The sequence below is a fragment of the Ambystoma mexicanum genome, chromosome 7q (assembly GCF_040938575.1).
Source record: "Ambystoma mexicanum isolate Mex_15411 chromosome 7q, UKY_AmexF1_1, whole genome shotgun sequence".
NCBI classification, from domain to species: Eukaryota; Metazoa; Chordata; class Amphibia; order Caudata; family Ambystomatidae; genus Ambystoma; species Ambystoma mexicanum.
Window position 1 is genome coordinate 610,168,243 of NC_090941.1, and position 19,466 is coordinate 610,187,708.

The 19,466-nt window shown below is 48.7% G+C and overlaps 1 protein-coding gene across 1 annotated transcript in view; it reads left to right on the top strand.

The window, feature by feature from the left end:
- SOHLH2 (spermatogenesis and oogenesis specific basic helix-loop-helix 2) overlaps positions 1-19,466 on the top strand; it is a 500,438-nt gene that overhangs the window by 332,054 nt on the left and 148,918 nt on the right. The window contains exons 4-6 of the mRNA XM_069640297.1: positions 829-924; positions 1,011-1,158; positions 1,258-1,340. Of these exons, the coding sequence (XP_069496398.1) occupies positions 829-924; positions 1,011-1,158; positions 1,258-1,340 (327 nt within the window). The remainder of the gene's footprint in view (positions 1-828; positions 925-1,010; positions 1,159-1,257; positions 1,341-19,466) is intronic.

Below are 19,466 nucleotides of genomic sequence, written 5' to 3' on the forward strand. Positions count from 1 at the left end.
TGTTTGTTACTTTTATGGCACTTGGATGCCGAAATAACGTTTTTTATTAGGGCATTGCTAATATGGTCTACTTGGCTAGTAGAATTTTACATCCAGACGTAGGTTAAACTTGGGGCGTCCAGGGCTAAAAATGCATCAAACACCAGGCACAGGTCTTGATATAGAGAGTATAGTTAGAACATTAGTGCATCAAAAAAAGTTAGGCGGTTGCTTAGCTTGCCATAGATGGTGAATTGCTAGATTTTGCACTGCAACTAGAACGACCCTTTGAAAAAAATCTGGTATATGGGTATATACCATGCTTCTCAGTTGGAATACAGTTTTTGGGAAGGCATCTCAGGATCTATTTCGTATCTCATCTTCTGATATCCTATGGAAATTGTTATCTTGAATAGAAAAAGGGGATCGTTTCTTTGACCTTCCAATAATACTGCAGGACTGGATTTGTATTTTGTTATTCATTTGAAAGGACTTCAGCTTTGGATTTGGATTTTGGTATTCATTTGAAAGTACTTCTCAATTTGAAGTTGACAGTTCATACTTTACAAGCACTATAAACATATAGGTCATCAAATGGCTGGGTAATCGTCTTGTGTGCTAACTATTGTATGGCCTTATAATTCCATCATAAACATAGTCTCAAACAAGCAGGTGATCATAAACCTACAAATGTGCATTTGCTCATGCAGACTCGGACACGCCTCTCATATGCTTTTTCATCACACCCATGCACTCATGGATTCTTGCAGGCATGTACAAAAGATGCATTGATGTAACCTTTTTGCCCATGTTATAGTGCCGCAATTATTTTTGCTTCCATTTTCACAGATCATCAAAAAAAGATGTGACCTGTAAAGTAGGGCGGCGGGCCCATCATTCTGTTAAGGATAGCTTGCTTCATTCAACCAATGAAAAGAGCAGAAGGTAAATCTTAAAGATATATATAACACAAATATGCTACCTTACTTCATGTACATGGATACAGTTCCATTATCTTTGTTCTCTATTAGGAAGCGTATTAAGGAATGTTGTGATCGGCTACATGCTCTCTTGCCAAACATCCACGAGAAGAAGACTGATGTTGCATCTGTCCTTGAGGCCACAGTAGCCCATATGAAGAGTATACATGATATTATTCCTCTAGCAGTTGTGTCACAGGTACTTGTCTGTGTTGACTACAGTACTAAACTAACTCTAAATGGTATCAAGTGTACACTGTCAAGCCAAAATTAATTCCGGATATGATTTTGTTGTTAGATTGCAAACAAACTTGAAAGTAACGAACGATTTTGTAAGCAGCCGAGTAGTCCACCGTCAAGGCAATGTTTCATGGAAAGAAGGTATGCGTGTATTACCTTTTTTTTTTTTACTGATGATAGATTTATGAATATAACCAGCTCATGAATTACTTCCCCTGTCAACCTCTTTACTGTAAAAGCTATACAACGTGCTGCAGCAGTTGGAAATCCTGCTTCCAGTACTTGCCTTTTCCAATAGGTCCGTGCCGTAATAGCCAATTTCTTAACAGTTCTTTGTTTTATTGTCCGATTGGTCGCCCAGCTACCAATTACCACCACTTTTCATGTGCATGGAAGCTGCCCGATTAGATTGTCTGTATGCAAAGCTGTGCATTTCAAAACATTATATGCAACATGGAATGCTGTGGACTAAACGTTCCCAGAGGCAGTGGCGAGCATGGTCTGTTCTAACAGCATAGAGGTTGGAGATCAGCCGTGATGACATTCTTTCACTTGGCACCCCATCTTCACAATGCATACCAAATGTTGGTAGGTAGGCATTTCATGGTAACTCATGGCTATTGTGTGATCTATATAGTGTTTTGAAAGCAAAGCCTTGCAGTATCTGGGATTTAGATAACAGCTAATTTATGACAGCAATACCTGCTGTATGATCGGATCAGAGCACATGATGGTAGTACCTAGTGGTATGTTGGCAATATCTGGGAAATGTTCAACGTGTGGCAAATGGTCATACATTGCATGTCCAAAAGCTCATTTTTGCCAATGCTTGTTTTACTGTCGGCTTAATTTTTTTTGTTGGTGCTTACACCCATTTCGGCCTTCAGTTTTTTAAACTCTTGTGACCGTGCTCCAAAAAAAAGAAAATGGCATTTTTGTTCTTTTTGTTTTTTTGTTTTCATCCTTAATGGTCTGTCTGTATCCCTTGATCCTTTTAACCACTCTCTCTTGGCCCTCACCTTTGCTTTAGGGCGCACTACCCTTGCCTGGATTGATTACTACTTTGCAGGTCTCATTTTCTATTTGCTGGAACGTCCTCTGCAAACCCTCTTCTAATCCAGGTCCCTCAAAGTCTGTCCTTGATTCTCTCTTATTCCCTCTGTACCTCATCTGTATTTGTATTTTTATTATACTTTATATAGCGCCTTTAACCAAAGCGCTTTACATGGAACAGTCAGCGTTACATAAAAAAATCAGTAATGTAAGACGGTGTTCAGGATCAGCCAGTATCAATCAAACAGATGAGTGAATCAAATGAGTTATTAAAGAGTAACGGAACAGAGGATAAGAGGTAATAGAACGAAGAGACAGAGGAAGGAGGTTCCAGTGGAGAGGAGCAAGAAGCTGGAAGGAGCGAAAGCGGGATTGAGCACAGGGGGACGGGGAACATTAAGTCTAAAAAGACCAGCAGAGCAGAGGGGACGAGAAGGAGAATAGAATGAAAGGAGAGATGCAAGATAGTCAGGGGCAAGACCACAGATTTGAAAACTAGACAAAGGAAATTATATTTGAGCTGAGAGTAGCAGGGCAGCCATCCAAGTGAAGCAAGAGAAGAAGAGATTGAATTCCGATAGGAGAGGAGGCAAAGTGAACAAATAGAAGAATGATAGATTAATTTAAGAGGCGCAAGACGTGAGCAGGGAACACCAAAGAATAGGACAGAACAGTAAAAGAGTCGAGAGAAAACTAGCGAGGAAACGAGAAGCTTTGTGGCGTGAAAAGTGAGAAATGGGCGAATTTTACAAATGTTGTAAAGATGACATTGATTGGCGCGCAATGTGGAAGAGATATGATGAGCAAAGGAAAGATTTGAGTCGAAGTAAAGACCAAGATTACAGGCAGTGGGTGAAATGGAAAGACTAGAGGGAGGAAAAGAAATGGAAGAAGTAAGAGACAGTGACAAGAGAGTGTTAGCGGGAAAGAATACGACTTCAGTCTTTCCAGCATTTAAAGTAAGGAAGAGGGAGATCATCCAGGATTTAATAGCAGAGAGGCAGGATGAGAGAGTGTGATGAATGTCAGGAGTGAAAGATGAGAAGGAAAGAAAAAGCTGAGTATCATCAGCGTGGAAGTGGTGTGATACTCCAAAGGAAGAAATAATTTGGGCAAGGAGGAAGTCTATAAAGAAAATTGAAAAGGACCAAGGACTGACCCTTGGGGAACACCATGATCGAGAGGAAATGAAGAAGAGGTGTTGCCGCCCCATCAGATGGCAAAAGTACGATTAGAAAGATAGGATGAAAACCAGGATAGGACAGACCCACGAAAACCAAAAGAGGAGAAAGACTGCAGAAGCAAAGAATGATCCACCGTGTCAAAGGCAGCTGATCGGTCAAGAAGAATGAGGATGGAAGAGTGTTTTGAATAACGAGCTGTGAGGGGAGAGTTAAGTGCGCAAGTCAAGGCTGTTTCGGTAGAATGGTGGGGACGAAAACCAGACTGAGCGGGGGGAAAAGAGATAGATCAGACACAAATGTTGAAATTTGTGAATAAACAAGGCGCTCAAGAGGCTTAGATGGAAAAGGTAGGAAGGATATAGGACAAACATTTGAGACAAGGAGGGGATTAGCTGTGGGTTTCTTTAAGATGGCAATAATAATTGCGTGTTTGAAAACAGAGGGGAAAGTCAAGGTGGTAAAACGGATGTTAAAAAAAGAAGCAAGTAAAGGTACCAAGAGCGGGTAGATTTTCGGAATAAGTAAAGAAGCAAGATGATCAGTGGGGGCAGCGGTGGCGTGAGCTTCGGCCAAAAGAAGGACCACTTCAGAGTCTGATACAGGAGCAGAATTAGACACAGTATTAGAAGGTACAGGAAAGGATAGAGGAGAGGGATTGTATGAAGGTGACGATAAAATGTCCTGATGTAAAGAGTGTACTTTAGAGGAGAAGAAATTAGCAAGATCAGATGCTGATAGGGATGATGTAATGGAGGGATCAGGTGTGGGAGGAGAAATAAGGAGAGTTAAAGTTTGAAAAATATGACGAGGGTGAGCAGATTGGCTATGGAGAAGATCAGAGAAATAAGTACGCTTAGCAGATTTAATACAGTTGTCGTAGAGAGCATGGTAAGAAAAGTAGGTAACATGATTGGCAGGAGAACAGGGTTTGCACCAGCGCCTTTCGAGGCAGCGAAGAAAACGGCACATAGAAGAGGGATGAGAAGAGAACCAGTGTTGGGCAGGTTTGCGAGTGGGTTGAAGTAAGAAAGATAAAGTTGATCAAGACTGGAAGCGAGAGATGAAGAGGGTGGACGTTGCATCGTCTGCCGAGAGAGTAGAGAAGCATGTGAGAGATGGAAGATAATTTGCACATGGCTCATAGAAAAGTGAAGAGTTGAAGTTGCGTAAATCACACCTAAAGAAAGTATGCAAAGAGGAGGGGCAGGAGGTACCAGAAGAAGTAGGTGGAAACAGAGAAGCCGAGAGTAAGGAATGATCTGATAAGTAGACAGGAAAAGCAGATATAGAAGAGACAGTGAATGATGAAATAAAAATCAAGTCAAGAGTGGAACCAGAGGTAGGAGTAGGAGGAAGTGGAGAAAGCAGATATGAGTCAAGTATTGATGGGAAAGGAGATGTTAAGAGGGTAGAGAAAAGATGGATACTAAATTCTCCAAGCAGGACAAGAGGTGTAGTACTAGGTAAGATATAACCAAGAAGGTGGTCAATGTCCTTGCAGCATGATCCCAGTTGGCCAGGTGGACGATAGATAATGAGAAAAGAAATAGCGTGAGGAGTGGTGAACATTTTGTACATACATTCAAACCAGGTACGGGCAAAGGGGAAGGAACAGATAAGCAGTTGGGGCAACGCCGCCACCGCGTCCATTGGCGCGAGGAACATGGGCAAAATAGGATAGAGAGGGAGTAAGCAAGGCAGATACGGTTGAGTTATGTGGAAGAATCCATGTTTCAGTTACACAGAGGAAATGAAGATGTAATCCTAGAAATAGGTCCAAGACTGCAGCAATCTTATTGCAGAGGGTCCTTGCATTCCATAGGCCAAGGTCGATAACAGTAGAAGTGTCAATAAGTTGTGGATAGATAAGGTTGGGATTCATACATGAGTCAGCCGGAGGGCAGTCTGATTGAGGGATAGTGGGAGGTGAACAATTAAATATGGATACAGTCATGGAAATAGTAAACAGTATCCTTGATGGTAGACCAGACTATGGAAAGGAGTTTCCGGGATGGCACTGGGAGGAGCAGGCAGGCGGGACACAGCATGCCTGCGTGGTCTTTTGGCCATGGAGACGTAGCGGACAGCTGCAGACAGCTAAGCCTCACTTTGCTTCACTTTGCCGCGGCTTTGCCTCACTTTGCCTGAGGGCGGTTATTCCAAGCCCCGGCAAGCGAGCAACAAGGCAGATGGGCTTGGCCTCGTGGAGTTGACAGTTGTTGCTTGACAACCAGCAGCAGTGCCCCTGACACATATGCCGGCAAGGGGAGGGCCAACAGATGTAGACCGCTGTGCTCCTGCACAGCGGTGTGGCCCAAACACACGCTCATTGGTTGCTTAGTGGCCTTCCTGTTGCACCTTGATCAGTACACTCCCCTCCATGGGAGTACACCCTCTGGCTGTTGAGCACGCTCAACAAATTCTCTGCATGCTTCTTGCTCTGCAATAAATCTTATTATGGGAAGAGTCTTTCAAATGCGCTCTGCTGGCCACGCTGCCGTGGCAAGGGACTGGCAGCGTCTCATCTCTAAGAAAGCTCATCTCCTTTTGGATTTATGGATAATCTGCTTGCTGAGATCTTGCACATCTTTTTTTCCTTACCCTACTGTTACCTCAGAGTTATCCTCCTTCTTTGCCCATGGTCTGACCCCCATATCCTACTGTATGTTGAGATGCTTCCTTATGGTTAATTACTTGATTACAAAGGCCTCCTACCACCCAGCTATTGATGCCTCATCCCTCCACTTCTCGCCTCTGTCCTTCCCTGCCAATCTTCGTTTTCTCTTTGACAGCAAACCTTAACAATGAATTGGTACTAAGGCTGCCTGCTATTACCTTCTCAGCCTCCAACCCTTTCTCACCTTTCATCCCACTAAATCACTTGCCATCATTTTCATATGCACCCAAGGCTACTGCTCCTGCCTTTTCATGGGACCCCCTACTTTTTTAACACATTTGACCAAGCTACTTCCATTTGTTGCCCTCATCCTAGTCACCCTCACCTTCCTTTAGGGACTGGCTATCCAGGTGAAACCGCTCCTTCTTTAAATTCCTTTTTCCTGTCTACATATTGTTCCATGGGCTAGCCCCCATGCCAGGCTAATGCCATTATGTCTTACTCATTTGCACTCTGTGATCTCAAAACATCCTCATCCTTTGTCCCCTGTCCTGTTAAGCTCACCTGGCTCCCACAGGGGCGTCGGTCGGACCGGGACAGCTGCGGTCTCCACCCACGTGATGCGTAGTGCAGCGATGACTGACTGGATCTGCCCTCCTAATCTTGTCTGCTTAACCAGTAGAAATATTCTTCTGCAAGTGGAGAGATGGATTTAGCCACTTGTGGATTCAAGTGATGGCACCCCCACAGTCCTCCCCAACTAATCACCTCCGAAATGCCCTCACAGCAATCTCACCTTATATTCTTGAAAGATGAGCTCTCCATCCTGCCTGGATTTGCAGGGGCGCGTCGATTCCAGTAACTTCACTGGTTTGAAGGCTCGGGAGAGTTCCGGAGAGTATTCACTCTGAGGTTCCTGGTGAGGACCAGTAAGTATTAAGTTCATAGAGTTCAATATGTCTGATGTTCACTCTTGTTCCCCCCTTCCTTTCTTGTCTTGCAGCTGGCTCGTGAAAAGATGCTTTTGTGGCAGCTGGTGGCGCTCAGGTAAGAGTCTGTATTACCCGGCGCTGTCCGGTAAATGTTGCACGTGGAAAACGTGTTGTTTTGTCTCTCTTTACAGATGCGGCACTTGAAAATATGGAGAGTCACAAAAGGATGCCTCCGGTGGTAAATCAGGTAAGTCTATGGTGGTAAGAATTATATTTGTTGGTTCCCTCGGCTCACCTTGTGGTTTTCTTTTGTCTCCTAGGTAACAAAGTTCGGCGAAGAAATGATGGAGGCAGCGCCGACCCGAAGGATGCTGTGAAGACTGGTGAGTATGGCGCGGCGCTGCAGCTGGAGGTGCCGCGCGTGTATAAATGATGTTCTTTACAGGTCCGGAGACGAGATGGATCCAGAATCATGTGTGGAATAGAAATAAGTTTGTTTTCTAACCTTGTCCCTTTCTTTCCTCTTTGTTTTTAGGAGCCCCCCGGATTCATGGCGGGCGTGGCAGAAGACTGGATGCAGGCTGCAGGCACGGTGAGCGTTACGCTGCTGGATGCAGAATAACGCGAAGCGTGTGTTGCTGGTCGGGCGTGGTTTAAATAGCCTCAAAAGTAGTCCCAGGTAAGAAGTCCCTAGAACCACACCCGAGTAAAAAATAGTCCCTGTAGAAAAATAGTCCCTTTCAGGCTTCATGTTGGATTGGAGTCATTTGCAGCATGGAATGCCTGAGGTAAGTAATGACTATGATCCTGGAGCCTTAGGCACCAGGACTGATTTCTACTATGAGCCTGGCGCCTAAGGCGCCAGGACTGAACCCAGATAGCCCCTAGCCGGGGCTGCTGAGGTTTTACTAAATGTCTAGATGCCTGCTCCTGGGGCTGATGGGCTTGGTCCGGATGCCTGGGGGTAGGCATCATGACATGTCCTTCCTGCACCTCCTCTTGCTCTTTCACTCTAATATTAACCCCCCTTCCGCAACCACCGGAACTCCCTACATGCCAACATCAAATCCATCCCCACTCTGGTGTGTGAAGTCTGCACTGAAAAGGCACCTCATTTCTCTAGACGGTGCGCCCGAGCTGTCCGGTAGGCTCACCTTGCCAGAGCCTTCCTACCCTGCCCTTTCACCTTTTCACTTGTACGTACTGTGACTGATAGTCTTGTAACCTAGGTATATACTTCAAACTGCTAATTCTTTAATGAGTATATTTGTGATCGTATGTCATTGCCAATTCCTCCTCACCCCCGTTCCAGTATGTCCTTACTACAAAAGGTTATTGTATCTGTTCCTACATCTCATATGACAAGGCCAGTACTTGTCAGGAGGGGATTGGAACCGCTTCTATATGGGGGTGGGAGGCCTACCATGGAGAAATCCAGAGTCGGTCCTACCCGTGAAATGGGTTATTCCAGTGAGGTTTGAGGTAGAGGAGCTGGACGATCAGGAGTCTAGCAACAGGAGGGAGGAAGGCTAGTATTGGCTAGTGATTGCAAGTGATACCGCAGTGTGAGTGCTTGTGTCCCTAATGTGTGGGAGCGAGGGGCCAGCAGGCCCCTCTCTGCCTTCACTTCTCAGTACAAAGCTTGGACCAAGTGCCTCCAGTGGTGGGTTCGCCCCTTGCCCTTATGCGAAATTAACTTTCGTGGACTTTCGTGTTGCTGGGACCACTGAGCAGGACACAGGGCATCCATCTTATATGCCCCCTTTTCGACTCCATCTTGGTGACCAGGCCTCAGTGCGATAGTACAAAACGCTTCTCTCCCTCTCCTCACTACGATCAGGCACACAGAGCACATGGCCCCCACCTTCGTTCCCACTCTGACTGGAAAACTCTGCGGCTCCATTCTCACGCTGAAGCCAGAGGTATTTGCAACAACTAATAAATGTATCACATCAGTCTTCCTCTGAGATCACTGTCCTGCATGTGAACCAGCATAAACTAAGCACATAGCTTGTTCATCTCCACAAACGTGTCCTTGCCCCCGCTCCCTCGCCGATGGAAACTTACTGCCATTCTGACCCTGTGTCCCTGCAAGATATTCCTTTCATGTTGCAGACCGCTGACCATGCTATGAGGCCCACTCAACAGACCCCCAACTAACATTAGACCCCTGCTGCAGTATGTATCGTGCCTAATACTAACACATACCTGAGATTCTTGTGAGACTAACCCCACAGTTCAATGAGAGTATTATAGTGGTCAAGACCCTTAAACCTGTGACCTGTATAACCCAAATGTTATAGATGATATAGACACCTCTGTGATTTGTATAGTGACATGATAAACTACTGAGAGTCTTTTGATCAACCATTATTTAGTGCATGCATTATTTAGAATGTATTCATTAGCTTAGATAGTGACCACCCTGCTTCACAGCGACCTGACCTTCACCCATGCGGAGCACAGATATCTGACGTCCATCCTCCCACCAACCAAGCAACCAACCAGGAGGAAGAGATGATGCCCACACCTAAGACACCACCCTGGCTGACCAATCCGGGTCCAACGTAGCATCATATGTTAGATATGTCAGTGTGCCTCTATAATGTACTGTAACATTAATTTTGCCAGAGCGCTCTCAGAGATCTAGATAAAATTTTCCTTGGACTCTCGCAGCCTGCTCTCTTTGCCTTATTCCCCGCCCGGGGTGTGTCTGTTTTATTTTCTTGCACGTGTAAGTCAGGGAGGGCACAAACACTAGTGAGTATAGTTTAGTGTATGCAGTGATTGTGAAGTGTATGTTGCTGAGTGAACAGAGATTGCCTGAGTATTGGTACAGGCCCTGCAAATTCTACAGGGCTAGTTATTTACTTCACCTACTCGCCTCAAAAATATTTAGCTGCCCCTCCAAATTTGTATTAATAGAAAATCCAAGTTTCTTTGTTAAGTGGTGCACATCACCATTAATAAATAGTATATTTGGCTCAATGCTGCCACCCAGTGACCAGCCGTGAACAGTGAAATCTTTATTTGCTATATGCGGCAAAGAATGTTTCTTTACAGTAAATTGCAAATTAAATGTTCCTACATCCCTGTACTCGCCATGAAAGGCGAGGACAAGGAAAATTGTCCTTGCCCTTCATAAAATCTCCTCGTCTATGCGAGTGTGCGAGCAGATTTTGCAAGCCCTGGTAGTAGTGGCCCGGGGAGGGAGGTCTAGTGACGTGGTGGGAGGGAGTAACATTAAATGGGTGGGCCGAGGCCTAGGAGTGGTAGACATCTGACCAGTACAAGATTGGTACGAGATATGAGAAGTGGGTAGAAGGATGGAAGACTGGGAGAGGGAGATTTGGAAGAGCGTGATCGAAAGGGGACTGTATCCAACAGGCACTATTCCTAAATCCCAGTAGAACACAAACAGTATGATACAGTAGAGAACCGTAGGAGGTCGCTAACCTAGAGCAGGCACTCTGTCTTTAGGTCCTCATCCCTAGCATAAAACGAATTAGCTATAGGGCTCAACCTTCTGTATGTACTAAATAAAACTCAAGAGGGAAGGCCTGAGGGTCCATAGATGAAAACCCCTTAAACTGCCTTAGAGTTGGAGTAATTATTGTGCCATCTGTGACTTGTGCTGCTATCATGGGACACTTTTACTCTCATACAGAGATTGCCCATTGCCCTCCAACCTGCTAAATATTTTGCAACTGACAAGTATGACCCGGCTTCCGACCAAAGTCACAGCGGGAGCAACAGGGTGCAACCTATATGGAGACAAAGTCCCCATCCATCCCAGAAGTCGAGCCAAGGTTCGGAACGGACTAAAAATTAAGCTACCGGAGAGAACCTTGGGAAGAGTGGCTCCAAAATCAGGGTTGGCCCATAAGTATTCCCTGGAGGTCTGAGCAGGAGTGATTGGCCGGGAATCCTGAAGTGAGGCTAAGGTGATCTTGTTAAATCTCGGAAACTAGTCCCTTCAATCTGAAACCAAGACAACCCATCACACAATTTATATGCAAGAACCTACTTATCACTGCTATAAAGGAAGTTGAAACACTGGACAATACAGACAGAGGCAAAGTACAGATTGGTGAAATGATCGAAACCCGAGAAATAGAAGCCCAGCCTCAAAACCTCCTAGGACCTGCATCAATGGAATTTGCAGGTGCGCAGAGACCAAGCTCAGAAGAAATTGGTTTCAGAGGCCAAGTGCCAAACCCTAAAGACTGTTACGCTCACCTGGTATCCACAGGGATGCCCTTATGCCCTGGTTGCCGGATTCACCCTGAACCTTGCCGATTCTGGACGATGCCTTCTATGGCGGTCGGGCCTGAAAACACAGGAGGACTGGACTAAGCGACCGAGTTAACTTCACTGCTGCTAACCCATTCACGTGTCTTTAAGCTACGTCTGGTTATAGCAGTCTTAAAATGTCCTTGCTTTCCTTTCTTGCTATTAATGTATTTTCTTTGTTTGTTTCCCCTTAGGTGCACGAAGGTTCGGTGGGTGCGCTACTTGGATCAGGCGCCTGCCAGGATGATGGACGCAGGAGAGTATGATGGATGGTAGGTTAAGCGCGAAGTGTGGCGCGGTAATGTCTTTTCTTGCTAACCTGTATTCATTATTCCTTTTCAGATCACGATGGTATTTCTGGTCGTGTGAAGATTTCCGGGGCGGAACGGGTCAAGAAATGCCCAGCCAGGTGAAGATTTTGTAATTACTGCCGTGAATGCCGTGAGTAACCTGTTTTAACGTTGTCCTACTTTCTCTCTCCCTCCAGGTGCTTCGTTTCGGTGCGTGCATGGTGTCCTGATGATGCTGCCGACTGGATGGAAGACCGCGAGCAGCAGGAATCGACGGATGGAAAGTTGCAGGTAAGCAGAGACTGCTAATGATGTTCTTTTGTCTCCTCTGCAGGTTCGCTATTCACGGATCGCCGGGTGCTGGTCTCTGAACATGATGAGCGTCACGCTGCTGGCTGCAGAATAACGCGAAGCACATTCTGTAGCTTGGGTGTGGTTTATATAGCCCTCTGTAAAGTAGTCCAGGTAAAGTAGTCTGGCCTACCACACCCTAAAACACTGCACCGCACAGTCTGGTTCTTAGGAGCTAGACTGTGTGGGTGCCTCCATGTTGGCTGCAGGCCTTCACAGAAAAAGTAGTCCCTTCAAGACAATGTCCCAATCTGAACATGAGCCTGGCGCCAAAGGCGCCAGGACTGACTCCAAGAGAGTCTATGATGATAATGCAAAGCCCTAGGGGCCCCAAGTGAACCCTGAGTCCTAACCCTACCTGGCATGTGACCATGCCAGTGGGGTTTTGGGTCACGGGTCGTGACTGCACTCCCCCCCCCCCCCAAGGCCCCTCCTAAGGTGATTCTCCTGCCTGGTCCAGGCTTGTCTGGAAAATTTCGAAGAAACGTTCTAATTAAACGCGGTGCATGAATGTTCTCACTAGGTTCCCAAGATCTGTTTTGAGGGCCGTAACCCTTCTAATCGACTAGATAGTAAAGTTTGGATCTGGAATATTTGGAATCCAGGATTTCTTTCACTTTGAATTTGGGTTCTCCATCGATCATTATGGGTTCAGGTGGTGGTTTAACTCGTGTACCGGGTTATACTGGTTTTAGCAATGAGATGTGGAATACTGGGTGAATTCGCATGTTGGCTGGTAATGCTAGTTTAACTGCTGCTGGGTTGATGATGGCTTGAACAGGATAAGGTCCCAAATAGCGAGGGCGAAAAGTCTGGGTTCCTTTTAGCGGTATGTATTTTGCGGCTAGCCAAACTCTGTCTCCTACCTGATAGTCGGGGGCCTTTTTCCGATGTTGGTCAGCAAACCTTTTTTGCTTGTTCTTGGCTTGGATTAACTGTTCTGTTGCCTTTTAAAGGCCTGAATGATGTTTGCATGAATAGTCTTTACAGCTGGCATTTCTAGACTGGGAGGGCTGTCTAGTTCGGAAGTACATGGATGTCTGCCGTAGAGGGTGTAGAAAGGTGTTTGACCAGTACTGGAATGCAATGAATTTTTGTAAGCATATTCGGCTATCCGTAATAGATCTCTCCAGGTTCCTTACACTTGGTGCAGCATTGTTCAAGTGTCTGGTTGGTCCTCTCTATTTGACCATCCGTTTGGGGGTGATGGCTGGTGGATAGCCGGATGTCGATGTGAGCCATAGCACAGCACTTTTTCCAGAAGTTAGATACGAATTGGCTGCCTCGATCAGAGACCAGGACTGAAGGGAATCCATGCAGTTTGATAATGTTTTCCAAAAATACCCTTGCTAGATGGGATGCATCCGGAAGGCCTTTGAAAGGGATAAAGTGTGCCATTTTAGAAAATAAGTCTACTACTACTAAAATGGTATTGAACCCTTGGCTGGGAGGAAATCGGTAATGAAGTCGAGAGAAAGTGTATGCCATGGTGCCGGAGGTATCTCTAATGGTTGTAGAAGTGACTTGTTTTGTGCACACACTCCACATGACTGAACGTATTGGATGACGTCTCGACGCCAAGTGGGCCACCAATAATTGCATTTCACTTTGGCTAAAGTTTTGGCAATTCCGGGGTGACCCTCCATCAAAGAATCGTGATAGTTCGACGAAGGAACCGGAACCAGGCTCGACGGAGGAGCCAGAACCAGGCCCAAGCGGAAAGCCCCCCAAACAAGAGAAGACGGATCCATCCAGCCCCGCCTTTTCAGCCCTCGCGGCCTACTCAACCTTCGCCCACGTCCCCCGTCCCTGGGGATGACACGGGAACGGACACGGCCACGACGGGTACCGACCACGATGGCGGTGACGACGGGACGGAGCTCCCATCGCCCCCAGCCTGGGCCTCCCCGCCCGACAAGATCGAATCTTTCCATGCGATGATCGCCAGGGCAGCCGAGCTTTTTCAGCTCTGCCCCGAAGAGAAGAAGATGGAAGGTTTCTTTTACCAACGGCGCGAGGCCAAGAGGAAAACAGTCCTCGCCGTGCCTCTGCTGGATGACATCTGGGACGAGGGTCTCACCCTCCTCAAGAACCCGTCGACGACGCCCGCCCACCAAGAGGGATCGGTACGAGAAGAAGTACCGGGTCCCCGACGCGGCCCCTTTGTGCCTTAGGGCACAACCGACCCCTGACTCGGTCATCTCACCGGCGGCCAAGAAGAAAGCGGGGGGGCATCGACCTCAACGTCAACTTCCCCGCCGGACGGCGAAGGAAAGAAGCTGGACGCGATGGGACGATGAGTTATCTCGTCGGCGGCAACAACGATTAAGGCGGCCAACGCCCTTGCGATCGTGGCCCGCTACGACAGGGAGTTATGGTACAAAATCGCCCCCCTGTTGGACTTCCTACCGGACGACAAGAGGGCCGGTGGCCCTGGAGATCTTGCAAGAAGGCAAAGTGGCATCGGACCACGCCATTACGGTGACAAAGGACATTGCCGACACCGGTTTCCGCCAGCTAGGCAACAGCGTTTGCCTTAGACGACGAGGGTGGGTCAAGGCGACGGATTTCCGCCAGGACGTACAAGCCAAGGTTTTGGACATGCCGTTCGATGGGAACAATCTGTTTGGGAAAACAGTGGATGAGCCCCTCCAAGCCATCAAGCCGGACACAGAGACAGCTAAGGCCCTAGGCGTTCTCCGGTAACGAAGGCCGTCCTTTCGGAGCACCGGAGGCAAGCAGGGTGCCTCCAAGGGATTTGACGGTGGTTCCTCTTCATACCGCCAAGCGGCCGGCTCCTCGTCGCAGGAAGCCTATAGAGGACGAGGCAAGTCAGGTGGACCCCGCCGTCGTCGTCAGGGAGGCCAAGGCGGCAAGGCGTCCTCCAAGCACGATTTAACCGACCGTGGTGTCGGGCCCCCACCGAAACACCCCGGTGGGAGGCCGGCTGGCGAAATTCGTCAGCGTGTGGGAGTCCATCTCCACTGACCATTGGGTGCTGGACGTCCCTGGCCCAGGGGCACGCCCTCGAATTTCTAAAAAAGTGCTCGCACATTACACCCGTGGCCAGGAAGGAAAATCACGTCCCTCAACTGCTATTGGAGGTAAGGGCGATGCTCAAAAAAGGTGCCATCGAGCTCGTCCCGAAGAGGCTCCAGGGCTCCGGAGTATACTCAAGGTACTTCCTCGTGAAAAAGAAGACAGGAGGATGGCGACCCATCCTGGACCTGCGGCGACTGAACAAGTACATCAAGGCACTGAATATCCGGATGGTCACCCTCCAGCACGTGCTGGGACAGCTGGAGGAGAGCGATTTCCTGTCGTCGTTGGATTTGGAGGATGCATACTTTCATATTCCCATTTTAAAAGGACACCGAAAGTTCCTCAGGTTCGTGGTCCAAGGGCGGCACTACCAGTTCAAGGCCCTACCGTTGGGACTGAAATCGGCACCCAAGGGTTTCACCAAGTGCCTCGCTCCAGTGGCGGCGGGCTGCGCCTAAAGGGGATCCACGTCTATCCCTACCTGGACGATTGGCTCATCCGCGCAAGGACAAGGGAGCTCACTGTGGAACACACAGCGAAGACCGTCCAGCTACTCACGGACCTGGGGTTCTCCATCAACTTCCCCAAGTCCCAACTGGTCCCCTCACAAGTCTCACTGTTTCTGGGAGCCAAGCTCGACCCAGTGGCGCGTCTGAACTCACCGTCGGAGGAAAGGACAAAGGCCATCCTGGGCAAGGTGCAGCGTCTGCTGGCCACGGACATGGCCAAGGTGAGGTCCATCAAGTCCCTCCTCGGGATGATGTCCTCTTGCATATATCTTGTGCGCCTGTGCAGGCTTCGGATGCACCCTCTACAGGAGTTCCTCGACGCCCTCTGGATACAAGCAATGGGCAGCTTCGAAGACAGGATCCCTCTCAACGAGACCTTCCGTCGAGCGATCTGGTGGTAGGGCACCCGCACTCATCTGGCGGCAGGAACAGATTTTCAGACCCCCGCCCACCAGGTGACAGTGACGACGGATGCCTCCCTGGAGGGGTCGGGAGCGCACACCGGAGATCTTCACGCAAGAGGCATTTGGCTCCTGGAGGAGAAGCCGCTCCACATCAACATCCTCGAGCTCCGGGCAGTGTTCTGGGCCCTCAGGTCCTTTCTCCCGTCCCTCAAGGGCAAGGTTGTGAGGATCCTCACTGACAACAACACCACGATGTTTTACATCCGGAAGCAGGGCGGAACCAGGTCCCCAGCCCTATCCAAGGAAGCCCAGGATCTGTGGCATTGGGCTGTTGCTCAAGGGATGTTTCTGGTGTTGTTTCATCTGGCAGGGATAAAAAACACCATCGCCGTCTCACTCAGCAGAGAGCTGCGCTTGTGCCACGAGTGGGAACTACGCCAGGACCAAGTGGACCGACTCTTTCAGCGATGGGGCAAACCCCAGATCGACCTGTTCGCGATGGCGACGAACTCCAAGTGCCAGAGGTTCGCCAGCAGGTTTCCCCAACCGAGGAGCATGGGCGATGCTTTCTCTTTCCCCTGGGACGGCCTGTTCCTATATGCGTTCCCTCCGTTGCTGCTCCGACTCGTCAACCAGCTCAAGAAGTCCCGGTGCAGGATGATCCTCATCGCACCGGCGTGGCCGAGACAGATCTGGTTCCCGGACCTTCTGGACTTGTCAGCGTCCCCACCAGTCAAGCTGTCGGCGGACACAGATCTTCTCTCCAGAGAAGGAGGCGCCATTCTTCATCACGACCCAGAGTCGCTGAGCTTGCAGGCCTGGCTCCTGCAGCACTACAGTTTGGAGGGTACGATATTCCGGCCGACTGCAGAGAGGTTCTTGCGAAGGCCAGGGCGTCCTCAACTCTCAAGTGCTACGGACTTAAGTGGAAGAGGTTCTCTATCTAGTGCCGGGCACAGAAGATTAACCCTCTGCGGATTACAGCCCCTCAAGTATTGCCATACCTACTGTCGCTAGCCAAAGCTGGACTATCTCACGCTTCAATCAAGATACACCTGTCAGCGATTTCCCGATACACCAGGACTACAGGGCGGTCATGCCTGTGGTCTCATCGCCTGGTCAAGGAATTTATGAAAGGACTGTTTCGATCATTCCCGCCGGTGAAGGCACCAGCCCCGGCGTGGGAGCTTAACGTGGTGCTGACCAGGCTCATGGGTCCGCCATTCGAGCCATTGCATTCGGCTCCGTTGAAGTTTCTGTCGTGGAAAACAGCGTTCCTGGTGGCCATCACCTCCGCACGACGCGTGGGAGAGATCCAGGCGCTATCCTGCAAACCTCCATACCTGACCTTTCACGATACAAGGGTAGTGCTGAGGAAGCACCCCTCCTTCATGCCCAAGGTGCCGTCGGACATCCATCTCAATGAGCCCTTGGTGTTACCAGTTTTTTTTCCCGTCGCCTTCGTCGCCGGCCGAGAGGACTTTGCACTCGCTGGAAGTAGCTAGAGTGCTGAAGTTCTACGTGGACCGAACAAAGAGTTTTCGGAGGACATCGCAGCTGTTTGTGAACTTTGGACCTGTGAACCAAGGGAAGGCTCTTCCGAAGGCTTCCATTTCCAGATGGCTCTCCGGCAGCATCATGCACTGCTTTTGGTTGGCAAACCGACCGTTACCCGGCCGTCCTAGAGCCCATTCGACCAGAGCTATGGCTACTACGACAGCGTTCTTGTCTGGTGTGCCCCTGCTGGACATCAGCAGGGCTGCTACGTGGAGGTTGACGCACACCTTCACAAGATTCTACTGCGTCGACCGTGATTCCAGGGAGGAGTCCAGGGTCGGCCAAGCAGTGCTGCGCAACCTGTTTGCCTAAGGTGAGCCTGGTGAAGAGGTAAGAAATGCTTAATTTTGAGTTTTGATGTAATGCTTAATGTTGAGCCTTTGCCGCCTCCCGTGGTTGTGCATGTGTGTACTGCTATGTACTCTTATATTCATGAGCATGTGAATCCATGCCAGACCCCATGCTGGAGAAGGAACAAGTTACTTACCTGTAACTGTTGTTCTCCAGCATGGGTCTGGCATGGATTCACATGCGAACCCTCCCTCCTACCCCTCTGCGGCTCTTCACTTGGTCATACTGCCACTTCACGCTCTACAAAATCTGAGGATGGCTGCCAGAGGCGGGGCTTAGGGAGAGGCCAGTCATTGGCTGGGGGCAGTATGACCCAGAGACCAGTGATTGGTTACTCTTGAGAAAGACAGATCAGAAACGAAACTGATACTGATTTTTTCTTTACCGAGGATTCCCGGCCTGACGGGGAACATTCTTGAGCATGTGAATCCATGCCAGACCCATGCTGGAGAACAACAGTTACAGGTAAGTAACTTGTTCCTTCCGAGGAGCAACCTATAGAAGATTATATTATTTGACAGACAACTTCCTCAGTTTTGTCTGCAATTGTTCATCAGTTTACTGCATTTCTAAAACACACATCTGCCATAAGAGCACACATCATCCCCCAATGAGCCCGTGCTAGTTGCATCTGCAACCCAAAATAAGTTGACACTGCGCAGCAGCAGTGGGTGAGGGCAGCATTAAGTAGTGTGCTAACCGCCCAGTGATGGCAGACACATGCTAGAAAATGTGCTCCCTGGCACTTATATATTTACAAATTAAGCTCTGGTGTAAAGAAAACCTAAACCCACTGCCAACAAGCTGCTCTGCAGTGTTCAGCGAGGACAGAGCAGAATGAGGGAAGAAAGCATCCATGTGCAGCAGACAGAGGGACTGTGCAGTACGCAGCCACAAACTCTCTAAGCCACAAAGGACTAAGGTGGGGTTCCTCAAACCTCTCTACTTCGGAATTTGCCTTGGGGGCATCATAAACCGTTCCACTGAACATGAACATTTTGCCTTATCGGGCCGCCATCATTGTTCCATAGCGGACCCAAGTAAAAGAAGTGGGTGAGGCTTAGTCCGCTACTTGTAATTTTTCGATTATTCACCATTCCCCGGGTGGGAAAGACTGGGCCACATTGGCCAGGGACAGATGCCCAATCTAGGCAGGAGGAGGGTGATAAAAGACCTCTGCAGGAAGGGTGCATGGTTCGGGTGAGGTCAGAGGTGCAGGTGGTGGATGACCAATAGACCAGCAGAAAGAGGGGAAGGAATGGGACTTGTGGAGGTGATTTCTAGGCAAGATGAGATATCAGCTGGTGAGTTCAAGTTGTACTGCAGTGTGAATGTGTGCCATTTTGGCGAATGGGGGAAGGGAGTGTAAGGCATGAAAGTGAAGTGTGGTACTGGGTGAAAGGATACTGTCTGAGTAGAAATAGAGTGGAGGAGGCAATTAGTGCAGTAGAGGGCGGAGTAACATTAAAGGGTTGGGGTGAGGCATAGTGGAAGAGGACCAAGTGGACCGACTCTTTCAGCGATGGGGCAAACCCCAGATCGACCTGTTCGCGATGGCGACGAACTCCAAGTGCCAGAGGTTCGCCAGGAGGTTTCCCCAACCAAGGAGCATGGGCGATGCTTTCTCTTTCCCCTGGGACGGCCTGTTCCTATATGCGTTCCCTTCGTTGCCGTTGCTGCTCCG